Source organism: Chroicocephalus ridibundus, chromosome 1 (genome assembly GCF_963924245.1).
Source record: "Chroicocephalus ridibundus chromosome 1, bChrRid1.1, whole genome shotgun sequence".
Classification (NCBI taxonomy): domain Eukaryota; kingdom Metazoa; phylum Chordata; class Aves; order Charadriiformes; family Laridae; genus Chroicocephalus; species Chroicocephalus ridibundus.
The window spans coordinates 69,049,198-69,068,324 of NC_086284.1; the positions used below are offsets into that span (position 1 = coordinate 69,049,198).

At 38.9% G+C, this 19,127-nt stretch overlaps 1 protein-coding gene across 2 annotated transcripts in view; it reads right to left on the reverse strand.

The window, feature by feature from the left end:
* Positions 1–19,127, reverse strand: part of RASA3 (RAS p21 protein activator 3) — a 138,568-nt gene that overhangs the window by 91,566 nt on the left and 27,875 nt on the right. For both annotated transcript variants that reach the window (XM_063338386.1, XM_063338396.1), the window contains exon 2: positions 6,385–6,502. In XM_063338386.1, the coding sequence (XP_063194456.1) occupies positions 6,385–6,502 (118 nt within the window). The remainder of the gene's footprint in view (positions 1–6,384; positions 6,503–19,127) is intronic.

Here is a 19,127-nt window from a genome sequence, read left to right on the forward strand (position 1 = left end):
GGCTCTGTAAGAGCCAAAGTTGGCAGATGTCATGGTAGCTTCCTTACACAATTTATTAAAAATACCTAGTATTTTATTTGAAGCACAGATTTGGCAGAGGACACAGAGCAGGAAGTTAATGGCACACAAGGCAACACCTAAATCCAAATATAAGACTTATGCCCACTGTTAGAGAGCAGGCTGCAGTCTTCCAGGCATCTACTGAGCCTAAGCAAATTTTTCCTCCTATCACGGTGCACAGACACCCAGATAGACAAAACCACCCCTACTCCACAGAGAAAAAATAAAGCAGTGTGCATTTTATCAACCCTATGCTCAGAAGAGACAGACAGACACACTAGCTATAGTTATCATCCTCACTTGACAGTTGCTGGTTTGGCTCAGTGAGGCTTACAGGGATTATGATAACTTTAAGCAGCAGCCATTTGGCCCCCAGTCACCTCTTAAAATATTCTGTAAGATGACACACACAAACAACAGAAGTCACATTACAGCTGCATTTACTTTTTTTTTTTTTAATCAGTCAAAGCTGCCTACAACACCAACAATTGCTACTCACATTGGTGCCTTTTCGTGTGAATAAATGCTCTCATTCATAAACCCTGCCTTGAGTCTCAAGGCTTACTTCAAATCTCCTCCTTCCATTAAATCTTGCTTCCTTTCCTGGCGACCCTCCCAGCTGTATTACTTCCCTACACAACCATACAGTCCTTGCCCTCAGTAATACCCCTGACCAGGCTGAAGTTGTACCCATACTTATCTTATCCCATTCCCTTAAAGGCTTGGGGTGTTTTCAGAATTGAAGTCTACTGATATTAGGAGTTCAAGCCACAGTTAGATGTAATTGAGTGCAGAAGACGGCAGACCCTGGGGCAGTCCAGCATGCCAAGTAGTGAGCTGGGAGCATGCAGGACAGAAGCTACAGAACATGTAGACAGCAGAACAGGCTACAGCATCAAGCTCAAGGCCTCTTTACTTAAGGCGTCCACTCTGGGGAAAGTTATTTCAAGGAGGTGAGCTAGCCACATAAGAATATGGAAGTAGCTAATGGAATTAACTCGGATAGAACGGCTAATTTTGGCAATGCTCCAACTAAGGGAAACAACTTTGTGTTTAAAATCTGAGAAGTGGCCTGCATCCAGGATGTTATCGGAACACGAGAGAAGTTTAGCTATGCAGCCATGAACTCCAAACATAGGAAAACAAAGGCTTTAAGCAAACCTGTAATTGAAAAATAACAACATGGAAGTAGAACTACTTAGAGAAAGTTCTGAGAGCTACTGATTGAATTTGTTAACCAATCTAATACCAAAACAAAGACACAGAAACCTTTTGTTAAAGAGAACACGGCCTTAACTATGATTTTACAGCACATTTCACTATTCACTCACAAGCACACTGCGGACTTGTAGTTCTCACTGTTACCTTCATTGGAGACTAGCAAAAAAAAGACTGGGGGCTGGGAAAGTGCCTCTGGCTTCATTTGCTGTTTCATTCAGGCTTTGATCACTATGTTTAGCACGTGAAAAATTCCTCAGTGAAATAGTGGAGAACTAAATAATCACAGACTCAAGACTCTTGGCTCATCTCTCTAAAGCACACACTGTCAGCCATTTGATTCTTAACGTACGACAGTTTTTGCCTTTATTCATATCCTTGAAACAAATTTAGAGATGTCACATTCCTTCCATTCTTCACCTATGATTTGAGAAGCTGCCTTGATTTCCTGTTGCAGCTGACACTGCCCTTTAAGTGAATGGAAACATTTGATGCAAACAGCAAAAGCAAAGTCAGTCTTAATGCCAACACGCCAAGAAAGTTTATCCTCACGGAAGACCTGTAGCTAGGAACAAGTCCTGGATGGTGGAGCCTGAAGTTTAAAGCTACTCATGGGGGAAGCTAGGTAGTTGGCTCAGCAAAGGAAATTAATAGGCAAAATTCTTGTCAGGCTGTCTACTTGCAGCTCAAAAGTAAAGAAAAGTTATAGATCTATGCATTTAAAATAAAAATAAAAATTCTCAGATATTCCTTTGGACATAAAATACATGAGTCCCTTCATGTACATCTCCACTAGGTTATATGGAATGGATCCAATTCTACTCAGTGCCTTTGTGGATGGTGGTAATATAAATATTGAACAACAAATACAAAACAGAGAAGCGTATTACATCCTGGCTCTAACTGACCTCTTCCTCATATCTTATGACTTGCATGTGACCTTCTTAGAATTTACTAAAAGCCTGTGCCAAGGAGTTTATGAAAACAGTGCTGCTTGAAGAGTTCAAGATTCTCTTCCTGGGAACCTAGAGAGCTTGCTCTGACCAACCCACGCGATCACTGTGCTTGTCCAAAGATCCCCAGAGAAGTCGGATGGCTCTGAACTGCCACACTTAAACAATACTTTCGCATTGCTCTGTGGTTTCATAGAAAGGTCTGTCCATGTTACAACCCTTGACTTGTTTCAGTCAGACACTACCAAGCTATCCTCACAGCAGCCCTCAAAGTCTTCCAGTACATGGCTGCAGTGCCACCAGTTTAGCAGAAGCCAACAGCGGCTGGAGGGCAGAAATTATTTAAGTTCCTGATTGTAATTTATGAGTCCCACCTGACTGCTAAACAGAGGACTTAAGGTTCACCATGCTGTCTGCTTTCAGTTTTTGAGATACAAACTTATACAAAGGGCATCAGGCTCACAGAGATTCTCTTCAGACCACTGCTAAGGGCACCGGACTGGGCAACAGGATGTGCTAGTTCAGTTCTTAAGAGTTCTGAATGATTCATGCTTTGTTGATTTAAGAGCTTACTGCTTTCAGCTGTCTTCTCATGCCTCTGCCGCAGCCTAATAAAATAAAAATCCATTGCAGAAGATCAGGACAGAACTCAGGAAGGCAACTTCTTACACTGTCCCAGTATAAAACACAGGAGATCATGAGTCAGAGCCTGAAGGTTCTGCCACAGATACACCAAGCAAGCCAGAATTGGACATTCATCCAAGTCCCTCTGGGAAGGAGAGATAACTGCTTCCTTTCTCCCATTTGCCAGTTCTATTTAAGCTTTATATCAGGAGAAGGACTGCCTGGAAAAAATATACATGTCTGCAGTGCTTAGTAGAAGCCTAATGAAGCTCAACTGAGTTAAAAAAAAAAAAAAGGAAAAAAAGAAGAAAAAAGCAGCAAGCAGACCTTAAATTCCCAAGTACACAAGACAGTGTTTAATTATAAGCCTTTTTATGCAGATAAAGAGTCATTTCATGCAGATATGCTGGAAAAGATCAGCTTCTCCAGGACAAATCTGAATCAGAAGACATTGTTTCAGTCAGTAGTGCTGGGGCTGCATATGAAACACCTTTCAATTCACACATTCCCACAAAGCATCTTATTTTTCATAGACTACATGAAAATCAATTTTTTGACCTGATTGAAAGATAGGGGAGTTACCAGTATAAGTGAGAATACAGGCAATTCTTAAAACTTACTTTATAGCAAGCCAGCCCTTTCAGCCATGAAGTGATAGGAAGTAGAAAACAGGCATGAACAACAGAGCGAAGCCAGCGTTCTCCCCTTCAAACTACAGTCAAAGGCTCTGTCACCCACTTCAATGCCAGCCACGCAGATGTTCAGGCAGGATTCGATTATTTTAGCCATGCGTTGTCCCAGCTTCACATCCCTGCTCCCATCTAACATCGCATACCACAGCAGTGATACCTCAGAAAAAGGGACTCAACAAATGCTTCACTATTAGGTTGGCATGCACCTGGCAAAGAAACACCATACATGAAAGCAGGTATTTCTCTGCTGCATACAAATTACATGGGCCTTAGGGCACATAATATGCCCTAATATTATGCCTGCCCAATAATTCATGGTTACTCAATGGGTTGAATCAATTTACAAACAAGCATTAAAGAATTTAACAGCATGACTGGCTCCTCAGCTATGTGCTCATCTTGGAGTCTTACAAAAAACAATAGGCGACTGCAGTATGGTCTGAAATCATTTGAAAAACATCTTCCTCTGGAAGTTTATGCACTTGTTTTAAATGATGTAAACACAGTCATAAAAGATTAAGTAGCTGTTTGACCGTGCCTTGCTAAATAAGAATGATTCCTATTCACGGATTAGGAAGACATACCAGTTTACCATTCATGTATTTGGGATTTTTGTCCACTTTTCTTTTATGCAAAATAAAAACAAGGATAGGGAAACACCTATACAGATAAATGCAAAATTCAGTGGCTGCCAGTGTCTATAAGTGGATATTTAGGGACTGTTAAGCAGCAAGTTTTTCAAAAGTAGCGCTTGCAAACAGAACCTCACAGAGGGAGAAGGCAGACTACCACTGAAGACACTAATTCACTGGGAGAAGAAACAACTGAGGAGATCATCTTCAGTCAACCTTTAGATCAAACAAAATAGGACTATAAAGGGATTTTGAGAGATCATCTGGTCCACCACTGTTCTAAAGCGGGAAGATCCCCATATTTTGATCATGCCTCATTATATAGAGCCTGTTAAAAGCCTTCAGCGATAGATATGGAAAAACCAAGGCAATCTATTCCAGTACTTCAGAATCTTTAACAACAGGAAGATTTTCCATCACAGTAAACCTTAAATTGCAGTGGGGAAGGAAGTTTAGGTTAAGTCCATTATTACTTGCAATATCCATACTGGACACACAGAGCAATTCCCTCCCTCTTAAGTTTTTTGGGGGGTTTGTTGTTTGGGTTGTTTTCTTTTTTATTTTTTAATATGTATTTACATAGTTTTATCTACTCTCATTCCTCTTCTCTAGGCTAAATAATTGTAGTCTTTTAACCTTTCCTCCTCAGTTATGTTTTCCAGACCTCCAATCATTGTGCTGCTCTCCTCTGAATTCACCTCATTTAATGAAGAGAACTCAGCTCCACAGGAAACCAGAAACCTTCCAGTTCTGTACAACCTCAGTGTACCTCTTCAGCTTTATAATGATATCTGAAGACAGATGGAATTTTTCCCACTGAAGGAACTACACTTTTTTGCTTATTCCTACTACTACAAGTTTATTTTCTCAATAGAAAAAATACTTGGATTAGTTCAAGGAAATTACATCAACTATTCTCATACACCTCTACTCCACACCTTCCACTGCAAAGCACTAATGATCATCCAGCAAAAAAACCCCACTGTGCAACTTCTAGTGGTGAGCAGGAAGGCTACAGTTGGTTGACCCAGGAATGAATTTAAATTAGTTACAAAATCACTTTTAGGGAAACAACTGGTTCAGGGACACTACATGGCAAAAAAAAAAAAAGCATACAGATTAGTCTTTCAGTCTTTCCTTTTTCACTTTATCTTTTTTTTATTTACATATAGTACACTACAAACAGGACAGTGTTAGCATCATCATTCAAAACCATTCTCATTATGTTTTGTCAAACTCAATGCCTCAAGAAACAAAAATATGGATCAGTACACCATATCAGAATATAAAATGAGGAATAAAGACTCAAAGACAACAAAAAAATATGTGAGAGAACAACTGAAGCGACTTAAGGGAATAAATCCCACTTCAAGCTACTCAGATTCACATTCTTAAATGCGTTAGGTACTTCTGAGAGGTTGGGGTGGGGTCTAGAGCTATTTTCCAAAGTAAATTATTTGCAATAACAAGACAAATAGCAAATTCCTAACCGTATTACTCAACTCTCACTCTTTTCCCACTTTATATCTTAAGATAAAAGTTACAAACTTGACTGTTCCTTGCTGCTGCTTTCCCCCTAGCTCCAAAGAAAGCCTCGCTTGCCAGAGTACACATATATGCCCAGCCATGTTCCCTTTATTTTTCTGATGTTTGGGGATTTCCAGGAGAAAGCACTTTAACTTTTGCTATATGCTTCTGTTCTGTTTCATGCTACATTTGGCTTCTACAAGCTCACAGGAAGCGTCCAAGATAATCAGACAGGCATCTGACATACAAACCTCTCCTTTCAGTTGCAGCCTCATGACAGGAAAAAAAATAATAAATCCCTAACTCCACCCATCAGTGTAGCTAGACCAACGCAAAATTCTAAGCATTGATAGACGTGAAATTGAGTTCAGTGCTCCCTTCTAAGCTGAGATCTAAAAAGCTTAGTGAAGTTCAAAACAAATACCGCAGAAAGAAAGGAGCACTGGCTCTATATTCCTAGGAAAACAGTTAATATGGCTTGCCTTGGGGAAGACATTTTCCCTTATATACAGATAGGAATCCTGACATTAATAGTTCTACCACTAGTGTTCTTAAAATGGGAAGAAGGATCTTACTCATCTTCCCTCCCCCCCCAAAAAGTATCTTTGGAACATTAAACAAACACAGTAAGCAGAGAATGAGAAGAGTTAACAGAACACATATACATGTATTTGTTACCATAATGACTTCTCCACTATTTTGGTCCTGAAAACCTCCTCCTGGTCCAGATTTACAGTACAGTAGCAATCCCTCATCTTGTTTGGCCCCGGATACGTAGGAAGATTTTTGGCTTCACCTGAAGACAAGAAAGAAAAATCCCAAGAGGTTTAGATATTAAAACTTTATCCATAAACCAGTCATCTGTCAACTCATGCAGTGTCAGCAACATGGCTAAAGCAGAGTATTATGTTGTATTTTTCTTCCTAAATGTTCTCTATTAAACTTAGCAGCAGTATTCTGTTCCCAAGGCAGCAGCTCCTGACAGTCACTGAGTCTAGAGCTCAGCAGTAGCCAGCAACAACTCAACAGTTTGTTGCGTCCGATTCATTCACATGTATTTGCTTCCTTCCAAATTTGTGTTTAGATTTTGATCGGTCCTCTAGTAAGACACCAGGAACACAACACAACACAGAAATGAAGCTTTCGGATACAGTCCACTGATTTTATCCTAAAGGCATTACCAGAACACAGCATATGAGGACTGACCCCCAGCTCCACCACACTCCACAGATGTGGAGATGGAAAACAGCCACTTTAGTTACAGCCAACAGCCTTACACCACAGGCTGGACTTCAAAGCGCTTTGATGAGGTAATTATCACTTCTGAAGCTGCCGAAAGTCCTCACAGAAAGGTACCATGCAAGTCATGAATATTCTTCACAGGAAATATTTGTTTCAAAACTGCAACAAGAAACATGTATGTATCCTACATTTAACAACAACAAAAAAAAACAACACAAAACCAAAAAGGTTTGAGGAACTAAGGGTAACCAAGAGACTACAAAACACAAGAGTGCAAAACAAGAATAAAACCACAGCTTTCCCCTCTACATACCCATTAATAACCAAAGCTGAGCAGTAAATTTCCTTGGCCGACCGATAAAATCAAAACTCTCAGACAGGAAACTGGGTAATGCTCCTCATGGCTTTGCTAAAGCACCTTAGTACTACATGGACGAGTGATTTCATTCTAAAGACAAAACTTAGAACTCTCAAAGAATGACTAAATCTAAGTCTACCATGCACGTGGTCTTATTTACCTTCACTCTTCCAGTACCCAGATATTATGAGCACATACCACAGGAACTAGATCATTCTCTCCTGGTAAAAAGGCAAGGAATAAAAATAAAAATAAAATAAAAATGCACAGACCAAAGGAACACAGGTTTGTTTGCCAGTAGAGAAGGGAACTCTAAATGACAGTAGCAAATATAACTTTTTTATCAGATGTCTGCAGCTCAGCTTAAGTGCTTTTTACTAGACACATGCCTTTCTCAGTCTCCAGCTCCCAAATAGCTTTATACTATTAACAGAATCATCTTGCTTCTTTCAACCCTATCTTCAGTGAAGATATACTTTTTCCTTTCTGCAGATTTGTTCAACAGCATTCTGATGCATGTGAACGTAAATTCTCAATAAGTACAGCAAAGAAAGATTAAGCCAACCTGCATCCTCAGCTTTAAAGGAAAAGCATAAAGTGACAAAGGACTCCATGTCTTCCTGCCTCTGATCTCTTTCTGGGACACTGTTCAGACACTGTTGCTAACTGACTCATGACGTGGCCTCGGAAATGCCACACATCCATACTTCTCACAAACAGCCTGTAAACTGGTGATCGTGCATGCACATGTTTTCTACAGCTAACCAGAGAACTTAAAGAGAGGCATTGAAAAGGGACATGAAAGCATTGTTTCACACAGTAATGCTTCACTTCAGAGTTCTTCTGAGTAAATTTGCTCTCTCAGCTCAGCTGATGCAACTTAATAGCATTCGTCCCACTTCCTTCAGAGTTGTGAGACAGTGTATTAAAAAAAACTGTCTCTGCTGCAATTCAAAGGTGTGACTGGAACATCTGTCGACATGCCCAACATGGCTTTAAACTAAGCTGAAGCGTTAGCAATAGTTTAACTGCAGCAGCTCCAGCCAAAAATACACTGAGGATTATTGATGGCTTGCTCAGCCTGCATTGAAGTCTATTCTTCCATGGTAAACCTCCAACTTTTACTCTCATTAGTCTGAGTTCAAGCAAGTTACAAAGCAAATGTACTAGCCTCACACAGCCTGAGGTCTCTGAGTTTGCCTCCTCTCCCCAGGTCCCCAGCATCTAAATTTCTCTATTCTTGCATTAAAGTCCCATGAAGCCAGCCTCTTTTTTGGATGACTGGGTAAAGTTCCCCAGCCAGACCAGGCATGTGTGTCAACAGGAAGAGCTTCAATAACGGAACGATAAGGAAGTCTTCCTCTGGGGCTGGCACACTATTCTCACGGTTCTTCCAACAGAAGGGGACAAATCTTTTCATGCTCAAAATTAAACCAAAAAATATGCAGTTTCCCTTTTTCTGCACTCTTCCGCTTCCTACTACAACACAAACGCACACACGCAAAACCAATTCCAGATTTTGTGATCTCGATTTCCAGTCTTCTGATGTGCACAATATTCACTTAAGTGCTTAAAGATAATACTTAGTCATGTCAGAGCACTCTGTAAGAACTGCATTTTGAAAACTCCATTCTCCTCTAAGGACTTATAGTAAAGAAGCCCACAATACTGAAACCTAAATGTAATGCAAATGAAGACACCATTTAGCATTGCTAGAAAATGACTGCCTGCACAGTCTGTACAGCAAATTAAAGTTCACTACCACCACCACAACATTAGAAAGTGGGGCACAGAGGGAAGACAGAGGGAGAAGACATTTTACAGTAATTTCTTTCTTCAAACTGGAAAAAGGCCCTGAAAAACCACTGAGACTGGAACAAGGGATTAATTGACCAACCCAATATATTAATCATGTTACTGACTTGAGTAGGAGCTTACAAAAAAAAAAAAAAAATACATTTTCTTCCCAACACTGGCTGCAGCCAATGGCTGTTTAGATTCCTCTAGCACTGAGCAGTTAAGAAAGAAAAATTTGTCAAGCTTTCAAGCATAGCTAAAGACTCAGTTCTCTAGCCAGACATTTTATGTCAACAAATATGCTCTGTTAAAGCTTCAGTTGCTCTTTAGATTCCTCCAAGACAAAAACGTTCCCTCTGTGGCACTGTTTTGCCATCTACAATGAAGCTGAACAATTTGCTCAGTATTTTTTTGGTTCTGCTACTACTGAAATGAAAAAAAGAAAGCCCAGAATACTTGATACAGTCATGTACCATTTCCATATTCTCATCAACCAGAGATGATGAGGTCATTTAATCTGGGCAAGACTTTAATTGTTTAACCTATCTGTATAGAAGATTGCATTTTCAAGAGGCAGCTCTGCTTTTTTTTTTTCCCCCCCTCTTCATATTTGTGAAGTACCTGAATGCTAGAGAATTTGGAGAGGGTTTGCAGACAGAAGGTCAATACACTCACCTTTAAAACCTTCAGTTTTCCACTTCCACTAAGAAGAAACAGAAAGTTTCTTAAGAGGTCTAAGACCTTGACAAGTTAAAATACACTAACATTTTGTTTTGGAGCATAAGTCTTCCAATTTGGAGCCACAGAGGCAGAATAATCAGTTTAAGTTTGAAATAGATTTTCTCTCTATCACTGCACTTCTAATATACATGGTCCTAATTTAACTGTGTGATGCACTCAACTTAGCATTAAGTACTTAAAATTTAGCACAGCTGATTTTAGCAATAGAAAAGTTATCACTAGGTATTTTGGACAAGTCTTAAAAAACAGACTATACAATTCTGAATACCTCACTGACTTGCTATCTTCTCCCCATGAATACTGGGTTACTACAGTTTAAAAATGGACTACCGTGGCAGCACAGATAGCTTAGCTTGAGCTAGGCACAGGGAACAAAACAGGCTAGAAAAAGAGGAAGGAAAAATTCAAAACAAGATACATCTTCCTAGTTCCTTCCAACGTTACACACTCCTGCCCTACTAAGACACTGGCAATAAAAGGGAAGCAAGAAAAAAGGACTCTCCTGCATATATGGTAGAGAAGAGCACTGCTTAGATGCTTAGAAGCGTAACTGGTAAAAACAAGAAAAAAAAGTTGAAGATGTTTCTAGGAATAAACAAATGTATAAGTACACGTATACATTTCCTCAAGGTTTTGCCACCTTAAATTTTTTGTAGCATCTGATATTTTTAATTGAATTTAGATACTTGGCACTGTGTCATCTTTGCTGTTGACATATTTTTTCAGGTGCAACCTTGTGAAAAGTAGAGAATGTATGGCAGCCAGGCATTCTTTCCACCTTTTGGAACAAAATTTGCTGTTCCTGTGCTTCTAAGTATTGGGTTACCAGCACACATCTGACAATCTGAGAGCATTAAGGAAGACTTTGTAACGTGTCAACAAATTTAGCTTGCTGTCTTCTCGCAGCAACATACTTGATTTTATCAAGATGGCATGGGAGAATCATTTCCCAAACTATTTCAGAAAACAAACAAGCAAACAAAACCTACCTACAAAAAATAAACCAAATACAAGCAGCATATTGCTTTGACTTCAGGGAGCATGCTGGAAGACTCGAGTACAGAAACAAAATACCTAAAATCTGAAAAGGGCAATATATCCCAACAAACAACAATCCACTTTGTTTCTGCCATATTCAGGAAAACACTCTCCAAAGAAGCTCGTAGGCAAGCATATCAAGAACAGAAACAGAGCAGCCATATATGCCAAGAATGAAAAGCTGCTCCTTTTCTCCCTTAAGCTTCCTATACCAATACAGATGCTGGAATCTGAAAAAATTGTCTCAAGCATTCCTTTCAAGTTTTCTTTCTTCTGAAAAAGCATTATTCCTTCAACATCCACAGATCAATCAAAAACAGAAAAATGAAAATATGTGTACGCATACAGCTCTGATTCTCTATCACAATTTATGCTTAAAAAGCTCTCATGCACAAAACCCAGCATATATGTAAAACATAAAGGTGCCAGCAAGTTTATAATCAATACTTAAAGTAATCCTAATTAAAACAGGAATATAATACCACTTAACATTGATTAAAACATGCAGAAGTACCTAGAAGCACATTGACTTTCAAGCCAATGCGTGAATTTAAACCAAATGGAAACAGTTGCATTAATGTTGAATGTGGAGAAAACAGTTCATTTTTTTGCAATGTGTGGTTTTTTGGGGGTGAGGTAGGGATAAGGGGAAGGGTATGACTGCAATATCTCAAGAGGGATATATTGGGAAAAAAATACCTTTCAATATTAAAATGGTCAGTTAGACTTCTATTCACATCAGAAACCAGTTTTGTTACTAAACAATGTGATAATTATGGGAAATTAATACCATGTTTGAAAGCAGAACATACAGTTATGTTAGTATGTAATTCCTATATGTAGATATACTGCGTGTACCTCTCAGAATGGAAAGTTTCAATTCATTTTTGCCTTTCCAAATAGGAAAAGAAAATAAAGTTAAAAAAAAAAAGTGAAGTTCCAAGAACTAGTGTACCCAGTGTGTGACTATGGATTTATGTAAGTAGCTTAGTAGTGTGTATTTCTGTAGTAACCTAAAAATAAATCCTTTTTAGACAATATATGTCGAGTGTCAAAAAATGCACTCTCCCCTCCATCTATGTATATAGATTGCACAGCCTGAAAATAAGAAAAACACATGAAATTCATAAATATCTAATCAAGAAAATGGATATATTAAAAAAAATGAGATTTCTTTCAAAACAGACGTGGCTGTTTGCCCAATGATCTCTCTTTGCTTTAACCATAGGAATTTATGTGTACATATACACACACACTTTGCTCTCATGGAGAGACAGATTGCATTAGATTTCTAAACCAGGTCAGAAATAGCCATCTGCGAACAGATTTCGATGATCTGGAAAATGAGATTTTTAGATGACCTGTTCTTAATCTAAGCCCTTGCCTGCCAGCCTCTTTCCACATGAAACGATCATCACATTAGAAGACTCATCACATTAGAAGACTTCAGGGAAAGCACTTCCTCAACAAAAGCATGCTGACCACCTGGGCCTTAGCAACACCACCAGAGCAAGTTGGTACCACAGCTAGGGCTGCTTCAGAAAGTAACCAGCAAAGAAACAAAGCAGACTAAATTAATTATAGCTTTTTAGACAAGGGCATCATGTGGAAACTGTCTTGGCTTTGGGGCAATAAGCAGCATTAACCCCCGATCCTTTGGCTCTATAGCTGAAGGCCACCACCAGCTGATACCTGTGTCAAAAACTATTTACTCCTACTTAGACCTAGCACTTAGAGAGGAGTTTTACTACCTTAACAGGAACATTTGGCATCAATTAAAATCCCTTCTGCACAATCCACTTCATCAGTACACATGGTGCCATACTACTACACTACCACCTTTTCCCTTCACATGATTAAACTTATTCTATACCAGTTAGGAACCTTCATATAGATCCTCCTTCCTCTGCTTTGAAACCTGTTCTGAGACAGGAAATGATCAGCTGTAACAATAGCTAAGCTTAATCAGCTACAGCTCCTGTAGTGGACAGACTCAAACCTATCACTCAGAATGGCTGGTAACCAAATTCCTTCTTTCATACACACATGTGAACAGACATTCCAGTTCTCTTTTTGCAGCCCTGAAGGTCCAATAAACTGTCCAAATATCTTGCCTTTACTGTTCTGGGCAACATAGAAGCAGCTGAGGATATTTTCATTGGAGAGCAATGAGAAGCTGCAGGCTGACAGCCTTACTTTTCTTAAGAAGAGGCAACAAACAGAGGCCTCGAGGAAGACTGAGGAGGCTCAAAAGACCTTGTCATGATCTCAAGTACTTAAGAGCTCACAGCACAAGGGCTGTTAATCAAATCCCAGAGCTGGGAGGAAAGGTCCACACAGCAAGTTCCATGAGAGCTGCTTGCAAAATTAAGATTTTAGTTTGTACAAGAGGAGAAACATAATTCTCCTCAACTCATTAATGTAACTGGTTGCATGCTACTTGCCAATATCGTGGTCTAACAGCAGGAATCGTGTTTCTCTAAAGATTCCCTTAGGATGATAACTTAATCCCACTAAACAAAAAAAATGTACAGTCCAGCTGCTTTTTAACAAGACTGAAGCTATTTTGTGTAAAAGGACACTTTGAAGAGACCATTTTAAAGTAGGATACTGCCAGGATAATGGTGTTCTCAGAGAGTTTTCATTCAAATTCAGTTTTCCTGTGGCACTCTGGGGCTAGCATTCCAAGTTTCTTTGATTGACTTTCTTGTATTTCTGCACAAAAACTGATGAATTAACCAAATTATTTCCTTATCTGGGTTGATATGTTAGACTCAGCTCCCCATATACTATTTTTCAATCCAGCTTATCTTTTGAAGACGATACTTTGCATCAAGACACATCTCATGCAACTTCCCAGCTGCATTTGAGAAGCTCTTGAGGTCTTTCCTATCAGTTTCAGTAATGTAGAGACTGGCTACAGGTTGTTCTGTGCCTCTGAATTGTGACTTTCTTTTAGATCGGTGGCTTGTACAGTTTTTGATAGTTTTTTTTTCGTTGTTTGAGGTGGGAGTTTTGGGCTGTTTGGTTTGGGTTATGGTTGTGTTTGGTTATGGTCTTTTAAAAAAGAAAATCAGCTTCTGAAACTTAGAAAAGACCTCTCTCAACAATGTTTAAGTCACTGAACATCTGTTGTGGAAGGCCATGAGGGAGAGGATTCAGGCTGCAGGAGGGGCAGAGTAGCGAGAGGAAGTAACTTTAAACAGGCTGTTCCATCATGGAGCTGTGCTGGGCAAACAGAGAGCAATTTCAGCTATTTTTAGAAGAACAGTATGAGACAGGAAATACAAGCAAATGATTTACAACATCAAACAAGACATGACTGAAATCCAACAACAATTCAACCTCTCCCTTTTGAGAGTTTTTGTACTTAAAGACAATTTAAGATAGCTGCTCTATAGTAAGGAGCCTAGCCATTGCTGAAGAACAAAAGTAATGTTCTCAAAAAAGTCAGCATAAGCAAAAAGAAGTTTCTGTGAAAATAAGTATCTATTTTTACCTGCCTTCATTTATATTATTCACCCACAAAAACCAGAAGCCAGGTGACCAAAAAAGAAAAGGCATTTTTTTATCTATGTACATCCCATTTTTTTTTCATGTAGATCAAAAAGTTACAGCTGCGTGAAAAAACACACACACAAGCAATGAAAAAGGAATGATGCCCTCTCTCTTCCAGGACATTAATCACTTCTTTCACAACTGACACTAAAAACTTTTACAGTAACATGAAAAATATAAATCTGCTAAAGGTTGTGTTTTGCTTAGATTAAAAACTAGTAACAAAAGGAGCGACTGATGAAAAGTTGAAGCTTTGCCGGCAGTGTTAAGAAACCATAACTGGTTTCTCAGTTCAAAATCATAACCTCTAATGATTCTGTTGTCCACAATTGTTCTTGCTTTAGAATTACTTACTTAGAAATGTCTTCATTAACTAGAGTTTCACAGGATCAAGTTCTGTTTGTCCCTTTGGCCCCACAGTGCTCAAAACCAAACTAAAACCTATCTATTGAGAAACAGGGTGACTCAGAGCACAGCGGTTCAAGGCAATCTTGAAAACCACCTAAGATTTAGGAATTAACTGAGCAAAGAGTGTCTTCCTCCATATTCAGAACACTCTTCCTATTACAAAATTAATCATCATGAGGGAGAGAAAAAGGTTTTGAAATCTCCCCAACTTGCTTTACTTTAGCCTTTCTTCAAAAACAGTGAAAATAGGTACTTTCCTACAAAGATTAAATTCATTTTTCCATGTAAAGATCCAAACTCAGAAACATCCTCCTCCAAACTTGCAGTAATTAGCAGCTTCACATAAACCCGGTAACAGGCAAGACTACAACTACTTGAAACATGTCATGGTCTCGTTATTTTATTAGTCCACTTATTCTGCTTGCATTCCTTCATATACAAGGAGCATCATATGTACTAAGGAACAATGTAATAGGAAATCCTTAATTTTAAGAAAAGTGCGATCATAACCAGTTCTCAGACTATGTGCTTATAGATGATTTTTTGAATGAAAACATTCACTTAAGGAAACTCGTAACTTTCTAGTTGCAGCCTTAGGCAGCTGACAAATGCCATGTTGCAAACACACCTCTGTAGTGAGCAGAATGCTCAAATCAGGACGTTATCGAAATCATCCACAATATTTGTTTAGCCTTGGTTACTGGATCTTCATTTACAAAGCACTTTTTCCAGTAGAATAAAACAAAAATAAATCCCACTTGGTCATTCCTAAGGTTGGTGCCTTATATGATCTATAGGTGACTTTTCTATGCTGGTGGACTTTAAAAAAAACAATCTCAAAAATTTATTTCACTGTTGAATAGCCTGTATTGCACAGATGCATGCTGATAACACACAAGATTTTATATAGATGCTGCTAATTTCTTGTTGCTAGCTTGCAGTCCTAGTAATCAAACAAAACCAATAACCTCTCTCCTTACCACATTTTAAGATGCTTCTAAGTATTTGAGCTTGACTAACAAAGCGATCACTTGCCAGTTTCCAGTGCTGTGCAATTAAACTCTTAATACTGCAAATGCACAAGGATACACTGCAGCTGATCTACAGACCTATTGATTTCTTTGTGGAGAGAAAGAGGACAACATGCCTCTCTTCTGGAGTCCAGACTACCTTAACTACTGCGACCACACAGTTTGCCCCAAGAATTTCTAGAAGCAGCTAGTTACAGAACATCCACACACATTGACAGAACTGGACCATCGCCATCCTGAACATTCGATTTCCCATGTCAGCGAGCTTACTACAGAATTTTATTTTTTTTTTTAAACATATCAGCACAGGATTCCTGATGTGTTGCTAAAATAAAATTTTCATTAGAAAATACAGTTGAAGACAAACTGACCTAGGTATAGGGAGAAAAGGACAACATCAGCTACCACTAACTTCTGCATTTGCTCTTTGCAGACTTCTTCCAAATGCTCCGACATGCTCAGCCGTCACCTCCACTCGGTCACTTTGTGAGCCCACCAGCACAGGTCCAGTAGGTCTAATGAGTCTCAGCAGACACGCTACAAGTCCTTCTGCCCAGACTCCATGAAGTATATTGACATAAATTCAGGCAATAACTTATCTCCAAGTGCACGCATTTCTGTGCAATTCTATCTGCTCAGTTTCTTATTTTTTTCTTGTTTTCAAAGGACAGAAGTGTTTTTCCCACTCAATATTAAGTATATTTCAAGAAATATGCGTATATTTTGATGACTTTGTGAAAGTACCTTTTCTTCATAAATCAGAAACAACTAAAAGTTCTCTCTCAAAACAAACTATGCCATCCCACCTTATAAAAACAATACATACAACGTTCAAGTAATCTCTTAGTATTTTCAGATTCCAATTTGGCATTATTATTATATAGACATTATTTATTTATTTAAAGAATCAGTGCTCTCCCTGGGTTCCTGTAAGGAATATTTCTTCCCCCACTCCAGTTAGTGCTTGTTCAACATTCTCTATTGTTAAAGTGGTCCTTTAACAGAGTCAGTAGCAGCCAGATTGCTCACCTAGCAAGCTGAGCTGTATTTGACAAGCTGTATTTCCATCCTCCCAAGGCACCTTTGCTAAGACAGAAGGCAACCAAAGATTTCTTCACAAGGAGAAGGAGAGGAGAGGACAATGTTAGAGGAACACACTGACAGCCAGAAACAGTGTTTAGCAAGAGAAGTTTTAAGAACATCCTAAAATACTTTCAGACTTGTTGACAACAGAGTAACAAAGGAACCGTTAGCTAGTACGTGAGACAGGGAAAGGTAAAGTAGTACTGAAAAAGTGAAGAAACAATTTTGGATACAAAATTAAAATTCTTTCTTTCTGTTTCATACTAATGTAAAAGTATTATTAAGATTCTCTGCTTATCAGTTACAGTGTAATAGCAATGTTTCCCAAGCATCCGTTCTTCACAGTACTAAAGTCCATGCTAGTCTAAAATATGTGCATATTAATAGACTTAATCTTAAATCTTTGAAATAAATTGCAAGCTGACAGTGTACCAGATTATTTTTAAATACGAGCTGTAAAATGCTACCCACAAATCTAGGGCAGTATACAGGAATGACTACCCAGTGTTGGGCAAAACAAACTGTAAAAAACAAGCGAGAAATCCCGCATCCAAGTTCTCAGACTCCGTAGCAGTAGCAGCTGGGGAAGGAATCTTTCAAGTAAATGAAGTTCACATGCACGAAGAAATATATAAGCATTCACTTGTTCTTGCTTGACGTGAAGTCCCAGGGTCAGATCCCTACCTCACAGTATACAAGCCGATTCATTTTGGCTAAAGCTTTAACCCAACATACTCATCTCTGCACCAAAGTAGTAACTGCCAAAATACAGGGTCATGTTGTCTTCCACAGGGAGCCAATGTAATAGGAGCAAACAAACTTCAAAGAAACACAGGTCTGGTCTCTTATTTCAGTGGTTATTCTTATAGAAATAGGAGCAAGATTCAAAAATGAAATTTGGTTTGTAGGTAGACACCCAGAGGCTAAGACTTTTTCAAAACAGCCAATGATTTTTGGAAGCTGGGCATTCCCTAGGAGCATTTCCATCCACACCCACAAAGTTCATCCAAAGTTGAATATTTAATATGTCTCTTTAGACACTACATGTATCTGTCTCACACAGAATGAAAGGAAAACTAACAATCTGAACTAATACTTGTAACCGTTGTAAGTGTCTGATATCTGTAAGAATCAGCTGAAAATTGGAGGCAGAACAAGACCACCACAAAAAGCTTCACAAAAAACCCTACTGTTTGAACTTTCAACTGATAATCTCATTTTCTACCCCACCGGTCTGCCCCTTCACCTACTTCAGGAGCGTTTTCCTACCAAAACACTATTAACGACCTACAATGTGGAAAATAATGTTGTTCAAAAGAGACAGAATCGAAGTTTAATGTGGAACATTAATTCATCTTTCCTTCTACTCAAGCTTTCATCTATGAACTATGACAGTGTTTATAACCATTCATTTCGGCAACTTCCAATCCTCCACCCTTTCATAACCCTGACTCTCTCTCAAGGCACAGACCAGACATTGCTCCCGGGGATATTCATATGATTCAACATTCTGCACAACTTAGGTGCCTGCGTTAGCATCTACTGTTCATGCAGACTCCTGTGTAAGAGGATTTAGAGCACGAACGTTAACTGGTTTTCTGAATCGTAATTTGAAAAACTTCCTCTCACTGTCCATTGACTAGATAAGGAGGCTAGCCAGCTAACATTTAAGTGTTTACAACCACACAATACATATTTTCCCCTCTCTCTTCTTACTTCTAATCTTGCCACCTCACATTTTCTGCATGGCTAGTCTTTCACGCTGCTATTTTCCACAACGAACCATCACCCCTAAAATCTTCTAGTACCAAGATAAAGAACTTCAAGAACCTTCTAACAACACGTTGCACAATAGGGACTGGAAAATCTGCCACTGTCCTAACGTTGTTTGAAACCTCCATCAGATCTTGGCTCCAGCAAACACTTCCAGGTACAGATAATTCTGCAAGGAGAGTTTCTGCCCCAAATAATTCAAGTTTGATTTAAGTATCATGATAAGAGGTGATCTGTGTTAATAGTTTTTGTAATTACTACTGATTTTTTAAAATTAGTTTCGCAAAGTTCAAGCTACTACCACAATTGCAATATTGGTTTTGTTCTTACCAGCGTAATGAACAAGGCCCAAGTTAAAGCTAGATGTACTTCACCGCACTGAATTACTTTGA